Source organism: Diplodia seriata (assembly GCF_021436955.1).
Source record: "Diplodia seriata strain FDS-637 chromosome Unknown scaffold_4, whole genome shotgun sequence".
Lineage (NCBI taxonomy): Eukaryota > Fungi > Ascomycota > Dothideomycetes > Botryosphaeriales > Botryosphaeriaceae > Diplodia > Diplodia seriata.
Window position 1 is genome coordinate 1,507,412 of NW_027117311.1, and position 16,379 is coordinate 1,523,790.

Here is a 16,379-nt window from a genome sequence, read left to right on the forward strand (position 1 = left end):
CCGTCGCGGTCTGGCGATTCGCCCTCTACTCCTCACCTCCCCCTCCAGCCCAATCCCGCATACGACACGCTCCAGAGCACCCCGTCGCCCGCGCACGAGGCCCTAGCTAGGCCAGCAACGCCCGCCACGAGCGATGCCTGGAGAGCTTCTTCGCCCAGCTGCCGGCGACGCGCCGCAGCCTGCTGCTCAGGTCCCGCGGACGAAGCGCACCATGCCGACCAAGTCGTCCGATCTGTACTTGATCCAAGACAGCGACGTCATCTACGAGCAGGAGCTCATCCGCAATCCGGGCAGCATCAAGCCGTGGCTCGACTATGCAGCCTTCAAGCGCCAGAATGGCTCCCTGCTCGAGCAGGCCTTCGTCCTGGAGCGCGCCTGCACCACTCTGCCGCGCTCCTACAAGCTGTGGAAGATGTACCTGGACCTGCGTGTCCACCACATCAAGGGCAAGAACCCAGCCAAGTATCAGGCACACTACGTCAAGACCAATGCTCTCTTCGAGCGCGCCCTGGTGCTGCTGAACAAGATGCCGCGCATCTGGGAAATGTACCTGGACTTTTTGATGCAGCAGCCGCTCGTCACCACCACCCGCCGCACCTTCGATCGCGCTCTCCGCGCCCTCCCGCTCACTCAGCACAACCGCATCTGGTCACTGTATCGCCCCTTCGCCAGTTCCGCCTCCGGTGAGACTGCCGTCAAGATATGGCGCCGGTACATGCAGATCCATCCGGAGCACGCCGAAGACTTCATCGCTCTCTTGATTGACATGCGCCAGTACACCGAGGCTGTCAAGAAGTACATGGATATCCTCAACAACCCCAGGTTCAAGAGCAAAGAGGCAAAGGGACCTTTCCAATTCTGGACGGAAATGGTCGAGTTGCTTATTGACCATGCCAAGGAAATCGACACTGGTGACGATGTTGGAATCGATGTCGAGAAGATCATCAGGAGCGGAATCGCCAAGTTTTCGGATCAGAGGGGCATCTTATGGGTCGGCCTGGCAAGGTACTGGATCAACAAGGGCGACTACGAGCGTGCACGCGACATCTTCGAGGAGGGCATTACTACTGTCATGACCGTCCGTGACTTCTCCATTGTCTTCGACACGTATGCAGAAGCCGAAGAGGCCTTGATTGGTATCAAGATGGAGGAGGCCGGGAAAAGACAGGAGAAGGGCATTGTTCACGAGGAGCTCGATTTGGACCTCGACATCCGCATGGCCCGCTTCGAGCAACTTATGGATCGCCGGCCTTTCCTCGTCAACGACGTGCTTCTCCGCCAGAACCCGAACAACGTCAACGAATGGGAGAAGCGTGTCGGTCTTTGGGGCGACAACAAGACTGAGGTCGTCAAGACGTATGCCGATGCCATCGCTACTATCAACCCGAAAAAGGCTGTGGGCAAGTTCCACGAGCTCTGGGCCAACTATGCCAAGTTTTACGAGAGTGGCGAAGACATGCAGAACGCGCGCATCATCATGGAAAAGGCTGTCAAGGTGCCGTTCAAGTCCGTCAACGAACTGGCGGAAATGTGGTGCGAATGGGCAGAAATGGAGCTCAGGAACGAGAACTTCGAACGTGCGGTGGACATAATGGCCAAAGCGACTCAAGCACCGAAGAGATCGACGGTCGACTACTTTGACGAGACGCTTTCGCCCCAGCAAAGGGTCCACAAGAGCTGGAAGCTATGGAGTTTCTATGTTGATTTGGTGGAGAGTGTTAGCACGCTCGAGGAGACGAAGAAGGTCTACGAGCGCATTTTCGAGCTGAAGATCGCCACGCCCCAGACTGTCGTCAACTACGCAAATTTTCTCGAGGAGAACAAGTACTTCGAAGACTCTTTCAAGGTGTACGAGCGCGGCCTCGACCTATTCAACTACCCAGTGGCTTTCGAGCTCTGGAATCTCTACCTCACCAAGGCTGTAGACCGCAAGGTCGGTATGGAACGACTACGCGACCTGTTCGAGCAGGCGCTCGAGGACTGCCCTCCCAAATTCGCCAAGGTGTTGTACTTGATGTACGGCGCGTTGGAAGAGGAACGAGGGCTCGCCCGCCATGCTATGCGCATTTACGAACGTGCCACCCGTTTCGTCGCGGACGAGGACAGGCTGGAGATGTTCGAGTTCTACATAACCAAGTCAGCATCGAACTTCGGATTGACCTCGACGCGGCCAATCTACGAGCGTGCAATCTCCGCGCTGCCGGACAAGGAAGCAAAGGAGATGTGTCTCAAATTCGCAGAGATGGAGAGGAGGCTCGGCGAGATCGATCGCGCCAGAGCCATCTACGGCCATGCCAGTCAGTTCTGCGACCCGAGGACGGAGCCTGAATTCTGGCAGAAGTGGGAGACTTTCGAAGTGCAGCACGGCAACGAGGACACGTTCAAAGAAATGCTTCGCATCAAGAGAAGTGTGCAGGCACAGTTCAAGTATGTTATGGTTTCAGCGGTGCATGTGTCTGGTTTACTGACATTTTCTCCAGCACGGATGTCAACTTCATCGCCTCCCAGGCGCTTGCCCGCGCTCAGCAGCCCGATGACGCCGACGGCGCTGATCAAGACAAGGTGGATGCTATGGCTGCTCTCGAGCGCCAAGCCAGAGCTCCCGAAGGCTTCGTCGCAGCCAGCGGCGGGCCCGAAGGTGCCAACAGAGCGACAACGCAGGCTGAAGCACCTGTCGCAGCAAACCCGGACGCGCTTGACATCGACGACGACCTGTAAGCCGCATCGAGGCGTGCAGATACCCTACGTAGTTCAGGCACTGCTTGATTGATGTATTCCCTTTCTGCAGGTGTGAGCGGTTCCACAGCAGCCGATGAATATTCTGGTCCACTTTTTTTTTTCCCATGCTTCAAGCGTGCAACCTTCCTTTTCCCTTCTCATTGAGTTTCTCTCAGCTGCATTTAACCGGCGTTCGGGGCGGGCCATTGGCCCGGATGATTGACTTGGGTGGATGGTCGATCTCGTTCTGGATCTCATCTTTTTCATGGACATTCCCCTCCTTTCCGATCTCCTTCTGTTGCCCACTTTTACTTCTGCGTTCCATTCGACGGTGGCGTCAAGCATGGGCCCTACTGGGATACCGGCCGTCTTTTCTTCCGTCTTCATCGCGGCAGGCTTTCCGACCGATTGCCAGCAAACATGTAACCTGCAGTTTCAGTAAACGATTGGAAAAAAAAACTACGCAAACTCTGCAACAAGCAGCGCCCCCCTTGGATGTCTTTCAACGTGTCTCACGTCTAGGTCTTGCAGCTGCTCTGCTCGCCGAGAGGACCACAGCAGAGCCCTAGCGCGGTATTGATATCTTACCTCACATCCCGCAGACGGCCATCGAATAGCAAGGCAACGGAAGAGTGAGTATCTGGGATGTATGAAAGCCGACTTGTATGCAGCCGGGATTCACTCAGCGCCAAGGCCAGGGTTCCGTACCATCCAGGCTAACGGAATACAATGCAGCATCACGGTGTGTAGGAGGGCTGAATCTAGGCAGATCAGCTGAGAGTCGAGATAAGGTTTAGGCGAACCTCAGGCCGCGTGCGCCGGCGAACAGTGGGCGGTAGACCAAGATGACGCCGGCTAGCGTCACTGTGGCAGCGGTGCATTCACGGCATGACGCGCGAGCCTGTCGGTGCTGCGGCCTGGCTGGTCCAGCTGGACGCCGCAGCACCGCACCCGCATCACAGCGCAGCACTGTGGCTATTGGCGCCCTCTACTAACCCTTGGCCCGCTCCTTCCTATTCGCCCATGCCGGCGTCAGCTGCTGCACGCGGGCACAGCAGCGTCCCCGGAGTGTGGCACCAAACACCTGTCTGTTGACGTCGTCGTTCTTTGTGCGGCGCCCCCTCGACTCGGCCTGCTCTCCTGCCACTGCCTTCGGCGATGCACCAATGGCACCAGCCACGCACTGCGCGCCAAGAGCAGCGCCCAGAGGAGCACGGAGAGGCTTACTGGCTGCGAGCCAAGGATGATGCGTGACGTCGGTGGGGTCGTTCGCGACTGCACCTCCAAGGTACCTACCCCGCGCTTGTCACTTTTGCTTGGGCGGCCGGTGAGAGCTACTGGGCGCCATGCTTCTTCCCCAGACGAGCTTGGCCCCAGAATCCTTTATCTACCCTGTCCCAGCCGCATCCGCCACGGGAAGAGACCCCTCTAACCTCTTTGTCCTTGCTTGAACGAGAAAGCTTGCTTCCTTTTCCCTCCCAAGCGGCCCCACAGCGGCTCACCACTCACGCCTGCCCCAACAGTACTGCCGCCTATTTGACTCTTAGCTAGTAGAGCTTAGCAGTCGTTCCACTGCTAACTCGCCTCCTTCCTCACCCTGGAGTACAACAACGTTCACATCGACATCCGCCCGGTGCCAGACTCCCGCTCAGCCTCCGGCATGGCGACGAACACCACGAGCGCTGCCAGCGGTAAGCACCACAGCACCTGGCCATTGACATGTCATCCCTGCCCCATCCGCAGTACTCGCTCCTTTCAAGCTGTCTTCCGCCATGTTTCGCAATCTAGCCTCGCTGTCCAATATCTACCACGCGTTCTTTCCAGCTGCAGATCCCAGCATGCTAATAATTCCACCCTCAACATAGACATCGATGGGTCCCCCACCGGCAACCCATCCATAAACGCCGACCTCAAAACCGCTTCCAACGGCGCACACGGCAGCAGCGCCATCGAAGATGACGACGACCACCAACACGGTGGCTTGCACATGCACGACCCCTTCGGCGGCGACAAGCTAGACAGGATCGCTGGAGGTGACGATATGCATATGCCCGGGGATCCATCATCCTCTGCTGTTCGCGGCGGCAGCTTTGGCAGCGACACGTCGCCCACGCGCGACCGCCGGATGAGCAAGGAGTGGGATGCGAGTAAAGTCCCACCGTCGAGGTTCCAGAAGCGCAGCGGAAGCATCTACTCGACACCGAGCAGCCGCGACACGCACCTGACTGGAACTGGATCCGATAGGGATAAGGGGTATTGGGAGAAGATGAAGGAGAAGGTAAGTAGTCGGCGGCAACAGTCGCGCTTTCTTGTTCTTCTTCTCGTTCGTTGTGTGATCTTGGTGATTCAGACCTCTGGTTCTCAGCTCATTACATTCACGATGAAAGAGACATGGCTGACATACTTCTTTTGTCGCAGGGTTGGATGAAGAAATAGTCCAAGGACTACTCAAATCTCCATCACATGGTCTTCAATACTTTTCGCTTCAACTCAACTCCCTGTATTGCCCAACTTTGCAGCTTCCCTTACTAGCTCGCAGTAAAACCACGAAAATTATCCTTCAAAAATGCGTATCTCCTAATCGAATCCATGTACGGTATCGGAAGGGGCAAAGTTCACCTTCTCTTTGTGATTCACATTGAACATTCCCCCCCTTGTCTTCTTTCTTTTTTGAACTCTCAAACGTAGTGTAGCTTGAAGTAACAAATGATACCAATTTGTACGTTCACAGTCAGACGTGGATTTTCATGACCTATCTGAACGATTTAAGTCTAGATTGACGCTTCGACTACCCGCGTACTTAGTCTACTCAGGTTTTCTATTAAAATGTGTAACTCCAGTGAGCGTAATGAGTCTTCTCAAAGCACAAGCGGCGGAATAATCCGGCTGGTTGCAGATGACGACGGTCAACCCTACTGTCCATGCAGACTTCCCCTTAGCTACGACATGCATGGCTAGACAGGCGCTTCAACTACCCCTGTGGACTGCTCAAGTATCGCAACTATATGCAACTTTAGCCAAGGGAACTTAGCCTTCTTTCGCAGGTAACTTGAAGCGGTGGTCCGAACGTACAAGTCTGAACTCAATTCAAACATTGTTCATGAAGTCTCACAATGCAGTTGAGCAATTGACGTTATGAGATTGCTATTTTGCAGTAATACAACGCCAAGTTTTCCACTTTTTTTCTTTCTTTTTCGGGAGCTTTCCCTGACATTTCCTGTATTTGTTTGGACATATGTGTCTTGAGTACTGAGCTGAAGCCTCCATGGGTATCTAGATAGTGTACGCGCACGGCGCTTATGATCACCGCCGCCGCCGCCACCACCGCCACCGCGACCATGGCCACGAGGGGCCCGATCTGGAGCGGGAGACTACGTGAATTGTTCGTTGTTGTCTGGGGGACCTGTTACGCAGAGGCGAATTATCTAACTCCCTACGCAAGGAGAGGGGAAGAAAATGGAAATAGGGTAGGACGGCAAGCAACTTAACCCCACGTACCGCCGCCACCACGACCGCTGCGCTTCTGGGCCGAGAGACGCCAAGCGTCGCCCTCGGCATCTTTGCCGGATTGCAAGGGCTGGATGCGCTCCGCCCTCTTCCGCTTGCTGAGGCGATCCGTTGGGGCGACCTGGAAGAAGCGGGGCGCGGCCTCGACCAGCCACTTGGGCTCGATGGCCGTCAGGATGTGCATGTACTCCTTCTGCGTCTCGACGACGCTGTTGTAGATGACGTGCTCGGCCGGCGCGCGGAACAGCGCCGACGACGGGTGCATGTACACCGTATTGCCCTCGACCAGCGTCTTGTAGCCTTCAGTCGCGTCCTTGCGTGCCGCGTTGCGGAAGAAGCCCGAGCAGAGAGCCTTGCGGACGGGCTGCGTGTCGCGGCCGCTTGACAGGATCGGCGACTTATACCGCTTCATGATGGTCGTCAGCTGGTCGCGCACATCGGCGACGCGCTTCATTGCCTTCGGCTGGATGAAGTTCTCGTAGCACCACTGCACCGAAAACTTCGAGTTCTTCCACGCGTTGTAGACATTGAGGAGAGTCAGGTGGTCGCCATGCGGATCGTTGAACTTCAGCCTCTTCTGGTCGGCCTGGTGCTGCTTGTCCCTTGGTCGGTGGAACACTGTCTGAGTAGCGGAAATCATCGAGACAATGGTCAGCATCTCATCCGAACACTTCAGCTTGACGGACATGATGAGTGACTTTGACAAGGCCGGATCCATAGGGAAGTCAGCCATCTGTCGACCAAGCTGAGTGAGCAATCCCTCCTCATCAAGCGCGCCAAGTGCGTACAGCTCTTCCAGAGCGGTCAACATGGTGTTGGTCGGCGGCGGATCCATGAAGTCAAATCCGAGAAGATCGTTAATTCCCATGGCCTTGAGCATGAGAATGGTGTTGGAGAGATTCTGACGTTGAATTTCGGGAATTGTAGTGGGCAACATTTCAGACTGGAATGCAGCCTCGGTGTAGAGTCGGAAACACTTGCCAGGACCTGTACGACCAGCTCGACCTGCGCGTTGTTTGGCCTGGGCCTGCGAAATCGGTGTGACCTGAAGACGATCCATTCCAAGCTTCGGGTCATAGGCCGTCTGCTTGACAAAACCAGGGTCAACCACAAAGTATATTCCGTCGATGGTGATGGAAGTTTCGGCAATGTTAGTGGCGATGACAACCTTCCTGCCGCCCGAAGGAGCAGGCTCGAAGATGCGGCTTGCGACTTCGCTGGGTAGAGCACCGTAGATTGGTAAGATTATCAGCTCAGGCACACCGGGTCCTAAAGCCTTCATCCTTTCAAAGAGAATTTCGCAACTCGTATCGATTTCTTCCTTGCCAGTAAGGAAGAGTAGGATATCGCCCGGAGGCTCAGTCAAGTGAATCTGCATGACGGTCGTTAAGGCTGCATCAAGATAATCGCTCTCGGGCTCCTTGGAATACATGATCTCGACAGGGAAGGTGCGTCCGGGGATGGTGAAGATGGGACATTTGTTGAAGTATTCGGAGAACTTGTCAGCATCCAGTGTCGCCGATGTGACAATGACCTTCATGTCGGGGCGTCTCTTGAGTGTCTTCTTGAGGAGTCCGAAGAGAACGTCGGTCGCAATGGTTCTCTCATGAGCTTCGTCGAGGATGATGACGGAATACTTGTTCAGCATCGGGTCCAGCAAGATCTCACGCTGCATAATACCGTCCGTCATGTACTTGATCTTGGTGTCTGGGCAAGTACAGTCCTCAAAACGAATGGTGTAGCCAACCTCAGCTCCGAGCTTGCATCCAACCTCCTCCGCTACACGCTTGGCAACGGACATGGCCGCTACACGACGCGGCTGCGTGCAGCCTATCACACCATTATTGGCGAAGCCATCCTCTGCGAGGAATTGGGTAAGTTGGGTGGTTTTGCCCGAACCAGTGTCGCCTACGAGAACGAGAAGCTGGTGTTCACGGATGGCTTGGAGCAATTGATCGCGGAATTTGAAAACTGGCAGACTTTGCCTCTGCTCCTTGATCGACATGTTCGTCCGCTTTCCAGTCTCCGTCTTGCCTTGGGTGATTTTCTTCCACTCAGGAAGAGGCTCGTTGGACTGGCCAGAAGGAGCGGCACGGTAGTCGCTGGCGAACTTGCGCTGGTCAGGCCCGGCCATGGGATCATTCCATTGAGCGCTTAGATCAACGCGAGACGCCTCAGAAGCTTTCTTGTCCGCCTCTTCTTGACTCCTCAAATCCTTTCGCTCCTTCGCAAGTGTCTCGCCTGACATTGCAGCGCGGTTCATGGATCCGTCAGGGGCTTTGACAACACGGATAGGGGAGAGCTCGAGAGACTGCTTGGTCTGGCCAATCAAGAATGGGGGCTCCTCTTCCTTAACCTCAATATCAACGTCCAACTCCTCTTCCAGCATACCATGTTCGTTGACGTTGTCAAATGTATCATAGATTCCAGGGTAGTCTGAAGCACGTGCTTGCCCGGCAGATATCATTTGCTGAATTTCCCAACGTTCCGGCGAGGCGTATCTCTTCTTTGGAGCCGGTTGTACGTCAGAATTTCTGTTGACAATGGGGACCTCAGTCCCAAGGTTTCCGTAGCGGCCATTCGACAACCTGCCGCCAAGGCCTTCTGAGTTAGCTCCCGAAGCTACTCTCAGCTCCGGTGCAAGATCTTCGCCTGTAGTTTGGTCCACTTCCTTCATGGTAAGGCTGATCTTTCCATCCTTAATCTCTGTGACCTTCACCTTGACTTCTTGATCCCGCGACAGGAGGTCCGATGGGTCATTGACACGGCCCTCGGCGATGCGCGACACGTGAACCAGGCCATCAACCCTGCCTTTGACACCGCTCAGTCTGACGAAAGCACCGTAGGGCTTGAGACCCGTGACGCGACCATTGTAGACCTTGTGAACAACCGGGGCCTCGTCGATCTCAGGGGCGGGGGCGTCGCGAAAATCGTCATCGTAGTCGTGGCGGCGGCGGTGCCTGCCCCTCCGTTCATCGCGCTTTTCGTCGCGTTCGTAGTCCCGCTCGCGAGTCTGGGTGAAGTCTCTGGCTGGACGTGACCTGCCAAACTCATCCTCGAACATGTATTCGTTGTTGCCGCTTTGGTGACGGCCCCTGTGGGGTGAGCGCGATCGTGAGCTGCGGTGTCTCTTCGTCTTGCTCCTGTGGCCCTCATCCTTGTATGGACTGGGGCTACGCTTCCTTGTGGAGGGTTTGCCTGCTCCGCTACCCGCCTTGCCTGCGAGACCCTCCAGCAAAGCAAAAGTACCATCCAAATCGTCCTCCTTTGGGTCTTCTTCTAGTGGGGCGTCGTCGTACGGCTTAGGCATTTCCCGGTCAGCGATAGCCAGGCCTTTGAAGACCCTGGCCTTCCTTTCGCGCTCATCCTCGGGGTTCTCTTCTCGTTGTACTATTCTTCCAGCGCCATTGGACTTCTTAAACTTGGGGTGCATTGTGAGAACGAGACGGTCGATGCTCTCGATAAGACTCTGAGGAAAATCGTCGGCGCCGATGTCGACCAGTTTGGCCTTGAATTCATTCAGGGATTTGCATTGCAGGTGTTGGTCGATAATGAATTCGGCGAGGGTTTTGTCGGCGACGTTCAGATGGTTGTGAAGCTCGGAGGTCACCTTGGACACGAGCGACAGGAGCTCGAGCGAGCTGAGGTCGTCCATGGCAGCTTGTTCGCGACGGCGCAGCTCGAGCAGAGTGAGGTGGCAGGTGCGGTGTCGCAGAAGTGAGAGCGCGTTGGGCGCGCAGGAAGACGTTGGAAAGCGCGCGCGTTGTCGTGACGATTTGCGCGGGCGAGCTGCGGCGACGGGTTGATGATGGGCAAGAAATCCGCGCTAGCGCTGCCGCGGCTGCCTAGCGCCCGCGGGCGGTGAGCCGACCACAGCTGTACGATTCTACCCAGGACGCTTCACTTCTTCATCGCAATCGTTCCAAGGAATTAATTCTCGACCGTTCCGACGTGCTATGAATATGCTACCTCTTGGTATCGGCAGTGCAACAAAATTGCTCATCCTCCAATCATCTCTAAGATGGTGGCACCCAATGCCGCCGCCACTTTAAGGTCCTTCAAAATCGTCTTTTCGACATCCCCTCTCAGACTCGCTTGGTTCTCACCCGCGCCGCGCGCTGCCATGGGCAGTGTCCCGACAGTCACCGGCTCCTTGAACTTCAGCTTGAAAGAATGCGCGCCATCCGCAGTCTCGATTAACGCCTCGACCAGCAGCTTGTATCGCCGACTCACGCTCGACAGGTTCGTAGTCGCTGGCATGTATTTCAGCTGGCCCATGGCGATCTCCTTCGGCTCTCCTGGAGTGAGGGCTCCCATATTCTGGAATGTGACTCCGGCGTCGTCTTCGCGAATCTGACGGATGTGTTCCGAGCTGCGCACTATCCGTAGCTCCAATTTGGAGTTCAATTTGATGTTGATTGATTTCAACACAAATTGTGGCGGCGTTGCGATAGGAACATCCTTAGATCCAGGTGGTAAGATGTCCAGATTGACAAGAAGCCTCCAAGGCTCGGTTGGTCGCACAAACTTTGGCGTTGAAGCCGTGATGCAGAACCGGAAAGTCGGCTTTGTTGGGTTACTGAGACTGAACCTTTTCAGCTGCGGCCGTTCGCTTTCCGGGAGAAGCTCGAACCCGCGGATGCTACAGTCTTTTGCGTGCGGAACATCGGCCTCCAATTCCTTGGTCTTGTCGTCGGCGGATGGGATGAACTCCAACAGCGTTTCAGCAGTCTCTGGTTCTTTTTTGCTGTCGCTGAAGTAGATGTAGGCCACTAACGAGTAGGCTATAAAGCTGTAGTAACCGGTGATCAAGCCTTGGGCGTTGAGCTGGAAAGAAGGAGGTAGAATCGTCTCGGAGAACTGCTTCTCTGTGTATTTCGAACCCCAGCTTTCGACTTGCCTCGGGGCCGCCGTTGTTGGGAATGTGAAATCAAAGGGCCAGTTGTGGATGCCAAGGTCGAGGGTCGTCTTGCCGCCAGATATGACGCTGTCCTCGAAGAGACACACACGATCGCGGTACTGATTATACATGCCCGTCATACCATTCTTTTCGCTGATCGTTGTCTTGACTCTGCCCCAGAACTTGACTTCGACACGGTCTATGGACCTGGGCTTAAGACATTGATATCGGACACGGCCTTTCACCGCATCTCCAGATAAGTAGAAAGGTTGGTTAGGATCCAGGACGATTGATGCTGCCATCTTCGAAGAAGCCACTCTGGCTATCTCTAGGCAGCAGGTGACGAGAGAAACTCGAGGTTGTTGTGCAGGAACATGACCGATTTATAGAGGACATGCAGCATCACCGTGTAAGTTTCCTATACGAGTGGAAGGATTTCTCGGCGTCAGGCAACAATTCCACCAATATTCTGGAAGCCAGTTCTGACCTTGTCTCCGTCTAGAGGCTACACTATTGCCTCCGGCTCTACACGGATTCAATCACTTGTCAAGCCACTCGGGTCTGGGCAGTCTTTCCCGGCCCTCATCCGACTTGGCATTCGGTACGAAGCGCGATTTGAGTTTGGTGTATCCCATGCTCTTAGGAAAGTGCAAATGTCAACGGTGAAGAGCCCGATGATTGTCCTTATCGCATCGGTGGTTCACTCCATACTGCTCCCCAAGGTGGAGTGGACTGCCGCACCTACCTTGGTGGTAACGCTGCTCTCGCTTACCCACACTCATTTTGAACTGGGCTCGAGCTCGAGCCGTCCACCCAAGCCTTCGCTTCCATGGCGCGGTCGTTTCCTCGGAGTTCAAATGGCGCAGCAGCCCTCACTTGCACAGTGGCAGGGTCAATGGGCCGTCAGCAGTCGGCTCGCAACAGTGTTCATGTCACCGTTCGGCCGCCCTCTCGTCATGCGCGACAACAGCCCGTGCCATCACAATGCCAGCCGGTTGAGCGAGCGTTCTCTGCGACTTGATCTGTGCTGGCGACTGCGGGCTGAAACGACTGGCCTTGTCGAGCGTTAGCCATTTTCTCACAAGGTCCGACATCAGCAGGTATTGCAATCAGCAGCGGCAATAATGCAGCTGCTACTCAGACTGCGCAGCTTACCGCTCAACATTGTGCAGCTGCAGAGGGCGAGCACAGGCCGCGCAAGTGAAACACCATCTCTTCACCGCACCTTGGCCCCTTTCGCAGAAGCGGACCCAACATGGCCTCATTGTTGCTACCAGTGGGGACGCGTCTTGACACGAGTGCGAGCGGCGTGGTCGCCAAGTCAGCATCGTCAAGGCAGTGCACCGGAGGCAGGTGAGCTGGGTAAGCTCAGCCCTCGCGTTGCTTGCCCGAAGTCGCCAGCGGATGGATGCTGCGGATGATTCCAAAGCTTCTGGAAAACGTCGAGAAGAGCCGAGAGCTGTGGCGCAGGGCGGTTGAGGTGGCGCGGGTGTGCGCGATGCCGTACCAGTACCCCGCCACACCGGAAGAGCGAATCGCATGACGACGTGGAGCGCGCCCACTGTGCTGTGTACACGGCGCCGGCGCAGGTGAGGGGAAAAGCTGGCCAGACGGTCGCGAAAACCAAGGCAGATCCGCGGCTAATGTAGCGTTATATTGCAGCCACTCGGGCCCTCGCCACGAATTGAGCGCACAGACTGGTGGCAATCCTCCTGCCCATCTGCATGTCCGATCAGACGATGACGGTGCGGCCAGCGAGAGACAGCGCCTGCGGTGGACCGCTGGGAAACGGCGGTTGGCAGCGACAGCCAACCGCCCGCGTGTGGTGTGGCCCGGAGCGGGGCCGCGCGCTGGCGTGGTTTAGCCGTAGCGCTTGCGGGGATCGGAGAACAAGAGGAATCAAGCATGTCAAGCAAGCTTGGAACCGTGGCACCGTGGCTCCCTTCGTGGCACCAGTAGACGTCAACACCCTCGAAGCTTGTTTCAGCACCAGAGACAGACATACATCTGCCGCGCTGCTGCTGCCGCCGCCGCAGCTCGCTGTGCTAAGCTTCTTCGCTGCGACACAGCCCTCCTGACGGAAATTGAGGACGCGTCGTGCGCAGCTAGTCTCGCTCCCCCTTCGCCCATCGGCGTTACGCCCTCACTGGCCCACTGATCGCCGAGCCGCGCCACAGGCGCCCTTCCCTGATCGCCTCCCTGGCGACGCTGCAATCTCTCCAAACAACGCACTCGTCGTACAAAATCCCAGCCCGCCCAGCTGCCGGCCGATTCCCGAATTCCTGCGCTCACAGGCCACCTACGCCCACAACAAACGCGCACTGTCGGCCCCCGCCTGCGCTCGCCCGACAGCCTTGTTGCCTGCTGCCATTACCTGCTGTCAATAAATTTCCCGACCCGAGCGTGCGCGTAATCCACGCTCCAGGAGTAGTAATCCTTCGGCCAACATGCGTAAGTCCTGCCCACACACCCTGCCCTGTCACCTTCTCTGCGACTCCACAACTTACCATGTACCGCGCAGACACCATCAAGTCCAGAGCCCGGCACACGGCATGGAAGGCCAAGAAGGGCTCCGTGCAATGGAATCCCTGGGCCCGAAAGATCTCTCACACCGGCGACTCGCTTTACGATGAGGAGAACCCGCGCGCCTCGCACGACACGCAGCATTCGAGAGCGCACTCCGAGGCGTGCGTTGCCGACTCTGGCGAAGTCGAGATGAACAGGATACCGGACAACGGCCCTGTCCACGCCTCAACCATGCCGCCTCCGTCGCGCGGTTCCGCGGAGCCGTTTGGGATTGCCGCCAATGGAACCGGCGAACCCAGCGACGGCCTTACCAGAAGGAAGACGAACAAGACTGACAGCGACGAGGAGGAGAAGCTTGACGGCTTGGGGCGCCGCACGAGCACGAAGCGCACAAGAAAGCAACCCGTCATCACTCCGTGGACCATGTTCAAGCACGTGGTCTTCGGTTCCTGGGTTAACCTTCTACTCTTGGCCGTCCCCGCTGGTTTTGCCGTCAACTATGCCCACCTGAACGGCATCGTCGTTTTCGTCGTCAACTTCATCGCCATCGTGCCGCTGGCTGGTATGCTCAGTTACGCTACCGAAGAGCTTGCCATGCACATTGGAGAGACCTTGGGAGGCTTGCTGAACGCGTCTTTCGGGTAAGATTCTCCGTTGAAGCGTCAACTGCAAACTTGAGCTGACAAATGCCTTTCCAGTAACGCGGTCGAGCTGATTGTCGGTATCCAAGCGCTCGTGAAGCGGGAGCTTGTCATCGTCAAGACGTCCCTCATCGGAAGTATGCTCTCCAACCTGCTCCTTGTTATGGGCATGTGTTTCTTCCTCGGAGGCGTCAGCCGCGTCGAACAGCACTTCAACGTCACGGTGGCTCAGACCAGTGCCAGCTTGCTCGCTTTAGCTGTCGCAAGTCTGATCATCCCCACCGTTTTCCGCATGTGGGTCGAGCCCTCGGAAGAGGTCGGAGACCTTGTAGACACGGATGCTCTTTCCCGCGGCACTTCCGTCATCCTCCTCTTCGTCTATGGCTGCTATCTGCTTTTCCAGCTCAAGACCCACGTTGTCATGTATAACGAGCCAAGCAAGAAGGGCGAGATGAGAACCAAGGAAATCAAACCTGGTGCCGCTAACAAGGGCATTGCGGGCATCGGCGCTGCCGCCGCGGGTGCTGTCGGAGGCAAGATCCACGGAGACCAACTTTTGAACAACCAGGACGACGATGATGATGACGATGAGGAGGAGGTTCCTGTTCTTACCGTCGCTGGAGCTCTGGTCGCGCTTGCTCTTTCCACCGTCCTGGTGGCCTTCTGCTCCGAATTCATGGTCGACAACATCTCCTCGGTCGCAGGCGATGGCAAGGGTCTTTCCGAGACTTTCCTCGGTCTGATCCTACTCCCAATTGTCGGAAACGCTGCCGAGCACGCTACTGCCGTCACCGTTGCTATGAAGGATAAGATGGATCTTGCCATTGGTGTGGCTGTTGGTTCCAGCACGCAGATTGCCCTGCTCGTGCTCCCGCTGACTGTTCTCATTGGCTGGATTGTAAGTTCCAGAAACTCGGCTTTGATTGGATCCGTTGCTAACTTTTTCAGATTGGCATTGATGAGATGAACCTTTCTTTCGACGGATTCCAGGTCGCGGTCCTCTTCGTGTCCGTCCTGCTGGTCAACTATCTGATTGGAGACGGCAAGTCCAACTGGTTGGAAGGCATGCTTCTGATGACCACCTATACGATCATTGCCGTCGCCGCCTTCGTTTACCCCGACTGAGCGGATCTGCAATCAACGAAAATTTATGTCCCACAAGAGCCAATAACCAGGGCTAGCGGTTGGTTATTCACGTGCTATTTGAGCGTTTCGGGGTTTGGTGTTTGGATTACGACTTCAATGGGCTTGACTAGGGTTCAAAAGCAAGATGATACCCCGTAAACCCGGGCTTTCTGTTTTAATACAAGAACTGTACAAGTATTAGATCTGATTCTTGCTTCATGTTTTATGTCGTTTTTCTAGCTTATTTTCCCAATCTCCGTCCTCTTAGACCTCCGTCTTAGAGTTTTCCTTATTTTGCTTCGAGTAAATATTTCCAGCTTAAAGCTCCAGGCGCTGATATTTCGTGCTGCCTGTGGCATTCGTGGCTTTATCAGCAATCCAACTGTATATATATACGAGGTTTCATCTTCGATTTTAATGCTCTTATAGACCATTCAAGAACCATTTCATTGGTCCTCTTGATCCCGAGGAGCTGGCAGTCATTTCTACTCCATCCGAATCGTAAAGTTCTCGTACTACGACCGGGGCTTTAAGTCCTGGTATGCGTTCGCTTGAATTGGCGCTTACAGATTCACACTTCCACTCTGGGCCATGGTGAGCCTCTTGTGAGACGTCAGACCGGTAGGCCGTCGACACCCACCACACTGCGCCAGAGATGGGTACGACTGGCCCAACAGGCCAGTCACAACTAGCTTGTGCGCTTATGGATGTCTGGCAGTGGACACAGGCCGTGGGTGGTCGGCCAGGTGAGCGGTGAGGCTGAGGCCCTCTCTCACTTTCCATTCTCTAGCTCCCCTCCTTCCCAGTCTGTGAAGACCCTGGAGTCAGGGTCCAGCAGGCCTTCCTTACGGTGATGTTGTATATAACAACATCCACACCCTCTCCTCCTCCATCTCTTCAACATCCTCCTCAACCCTCACCCGTCTGTCATTAAAGCTAAGAAGCAGTTGCAAATCCTCACT

At 55.8% G+C, this 16,379-nt stretch overlaps 4 protein-coding genes across 4 annotated transcripts; 2 read left to right on the forward strand and 2 right to left on the reverse strand.

The window, feature by feature from the left end:
* Nucleotides 1–133: 133 nt before the first annotated feature.
* On the forward strand, nt 134–2,718 carry SYF1 (pre-mRNA-splicing factor syf1; the record flags this gene model as incomplete). Its single annotated transcript, XM_066775788.1, has 2 exons — nt 134–2,427; nt 2,481–2,718. The coding sequence occupies 2 exons, from the start codon at nt 134–136 to the stop codon at nt 2,716–2,718; spliced, it is 2,532 nt and encodes an 843-aa protein (XP_066633669.1).
* A 3,484-nt stretch (nt 2,719–6,202) lies between these two features.
* Nucleotides 6,203–9,880, reverse strand: PRP22 (DEAH-box ATP-dependent RNA helicase prp22; the record flags this gene model as incomplete). Its single annotated transcript, XM_066775789.1, has 1 exon — nt 6,203–9,880. The coding sequence occupies one exon, from the start codon at nt 9,878–9,880 to the stop codon at nt 6,203–6,205; it is 3,678 nt and encodes a 1,225-aa protein (XP_066633670.1).
* A 344-nt stretch (nt 9,881–10,224) lies between these two features.
* Nucleotides 10,225–11,427, reverse strand: SLS55_004332 (uncharacterized protein; the record flags this gene model as incomplete). Its single annotated transcript, XM_066775790.1, has 1 exon — nt 10,225–11,427. The coding sequence occupies one exon, from the start codon at nt 11,425–11,427 to the stop codon at nt 10,225–10,227; it is 1,203 nt and encodes a 400-aa protein (XP_066633671.1).
* A 2,206-nt stretch (nt 11,428–13,633) lies between these two features.
* Nucleotides 13,634–15,417, forward strand: SLS55_004333 (uncharacterized protein; the record flags this gene model as incomplete). Its single annotated transcript, XM_066775791.1, has 3 exons — nt 13,634–14,292; nt 14,350–15,190; nt 15,241–15,417. The coding sequence occupies 3 exons, from the start codon at nt 13,634–13,636 to the stop codon at nt 15,415–15,417; spliced, it is 1,677 nt and encodes a 558-aa protein (XP_066633672.1).
* Nucleotides 15,418–16,379: the final 962 nt, after the last annotated feature.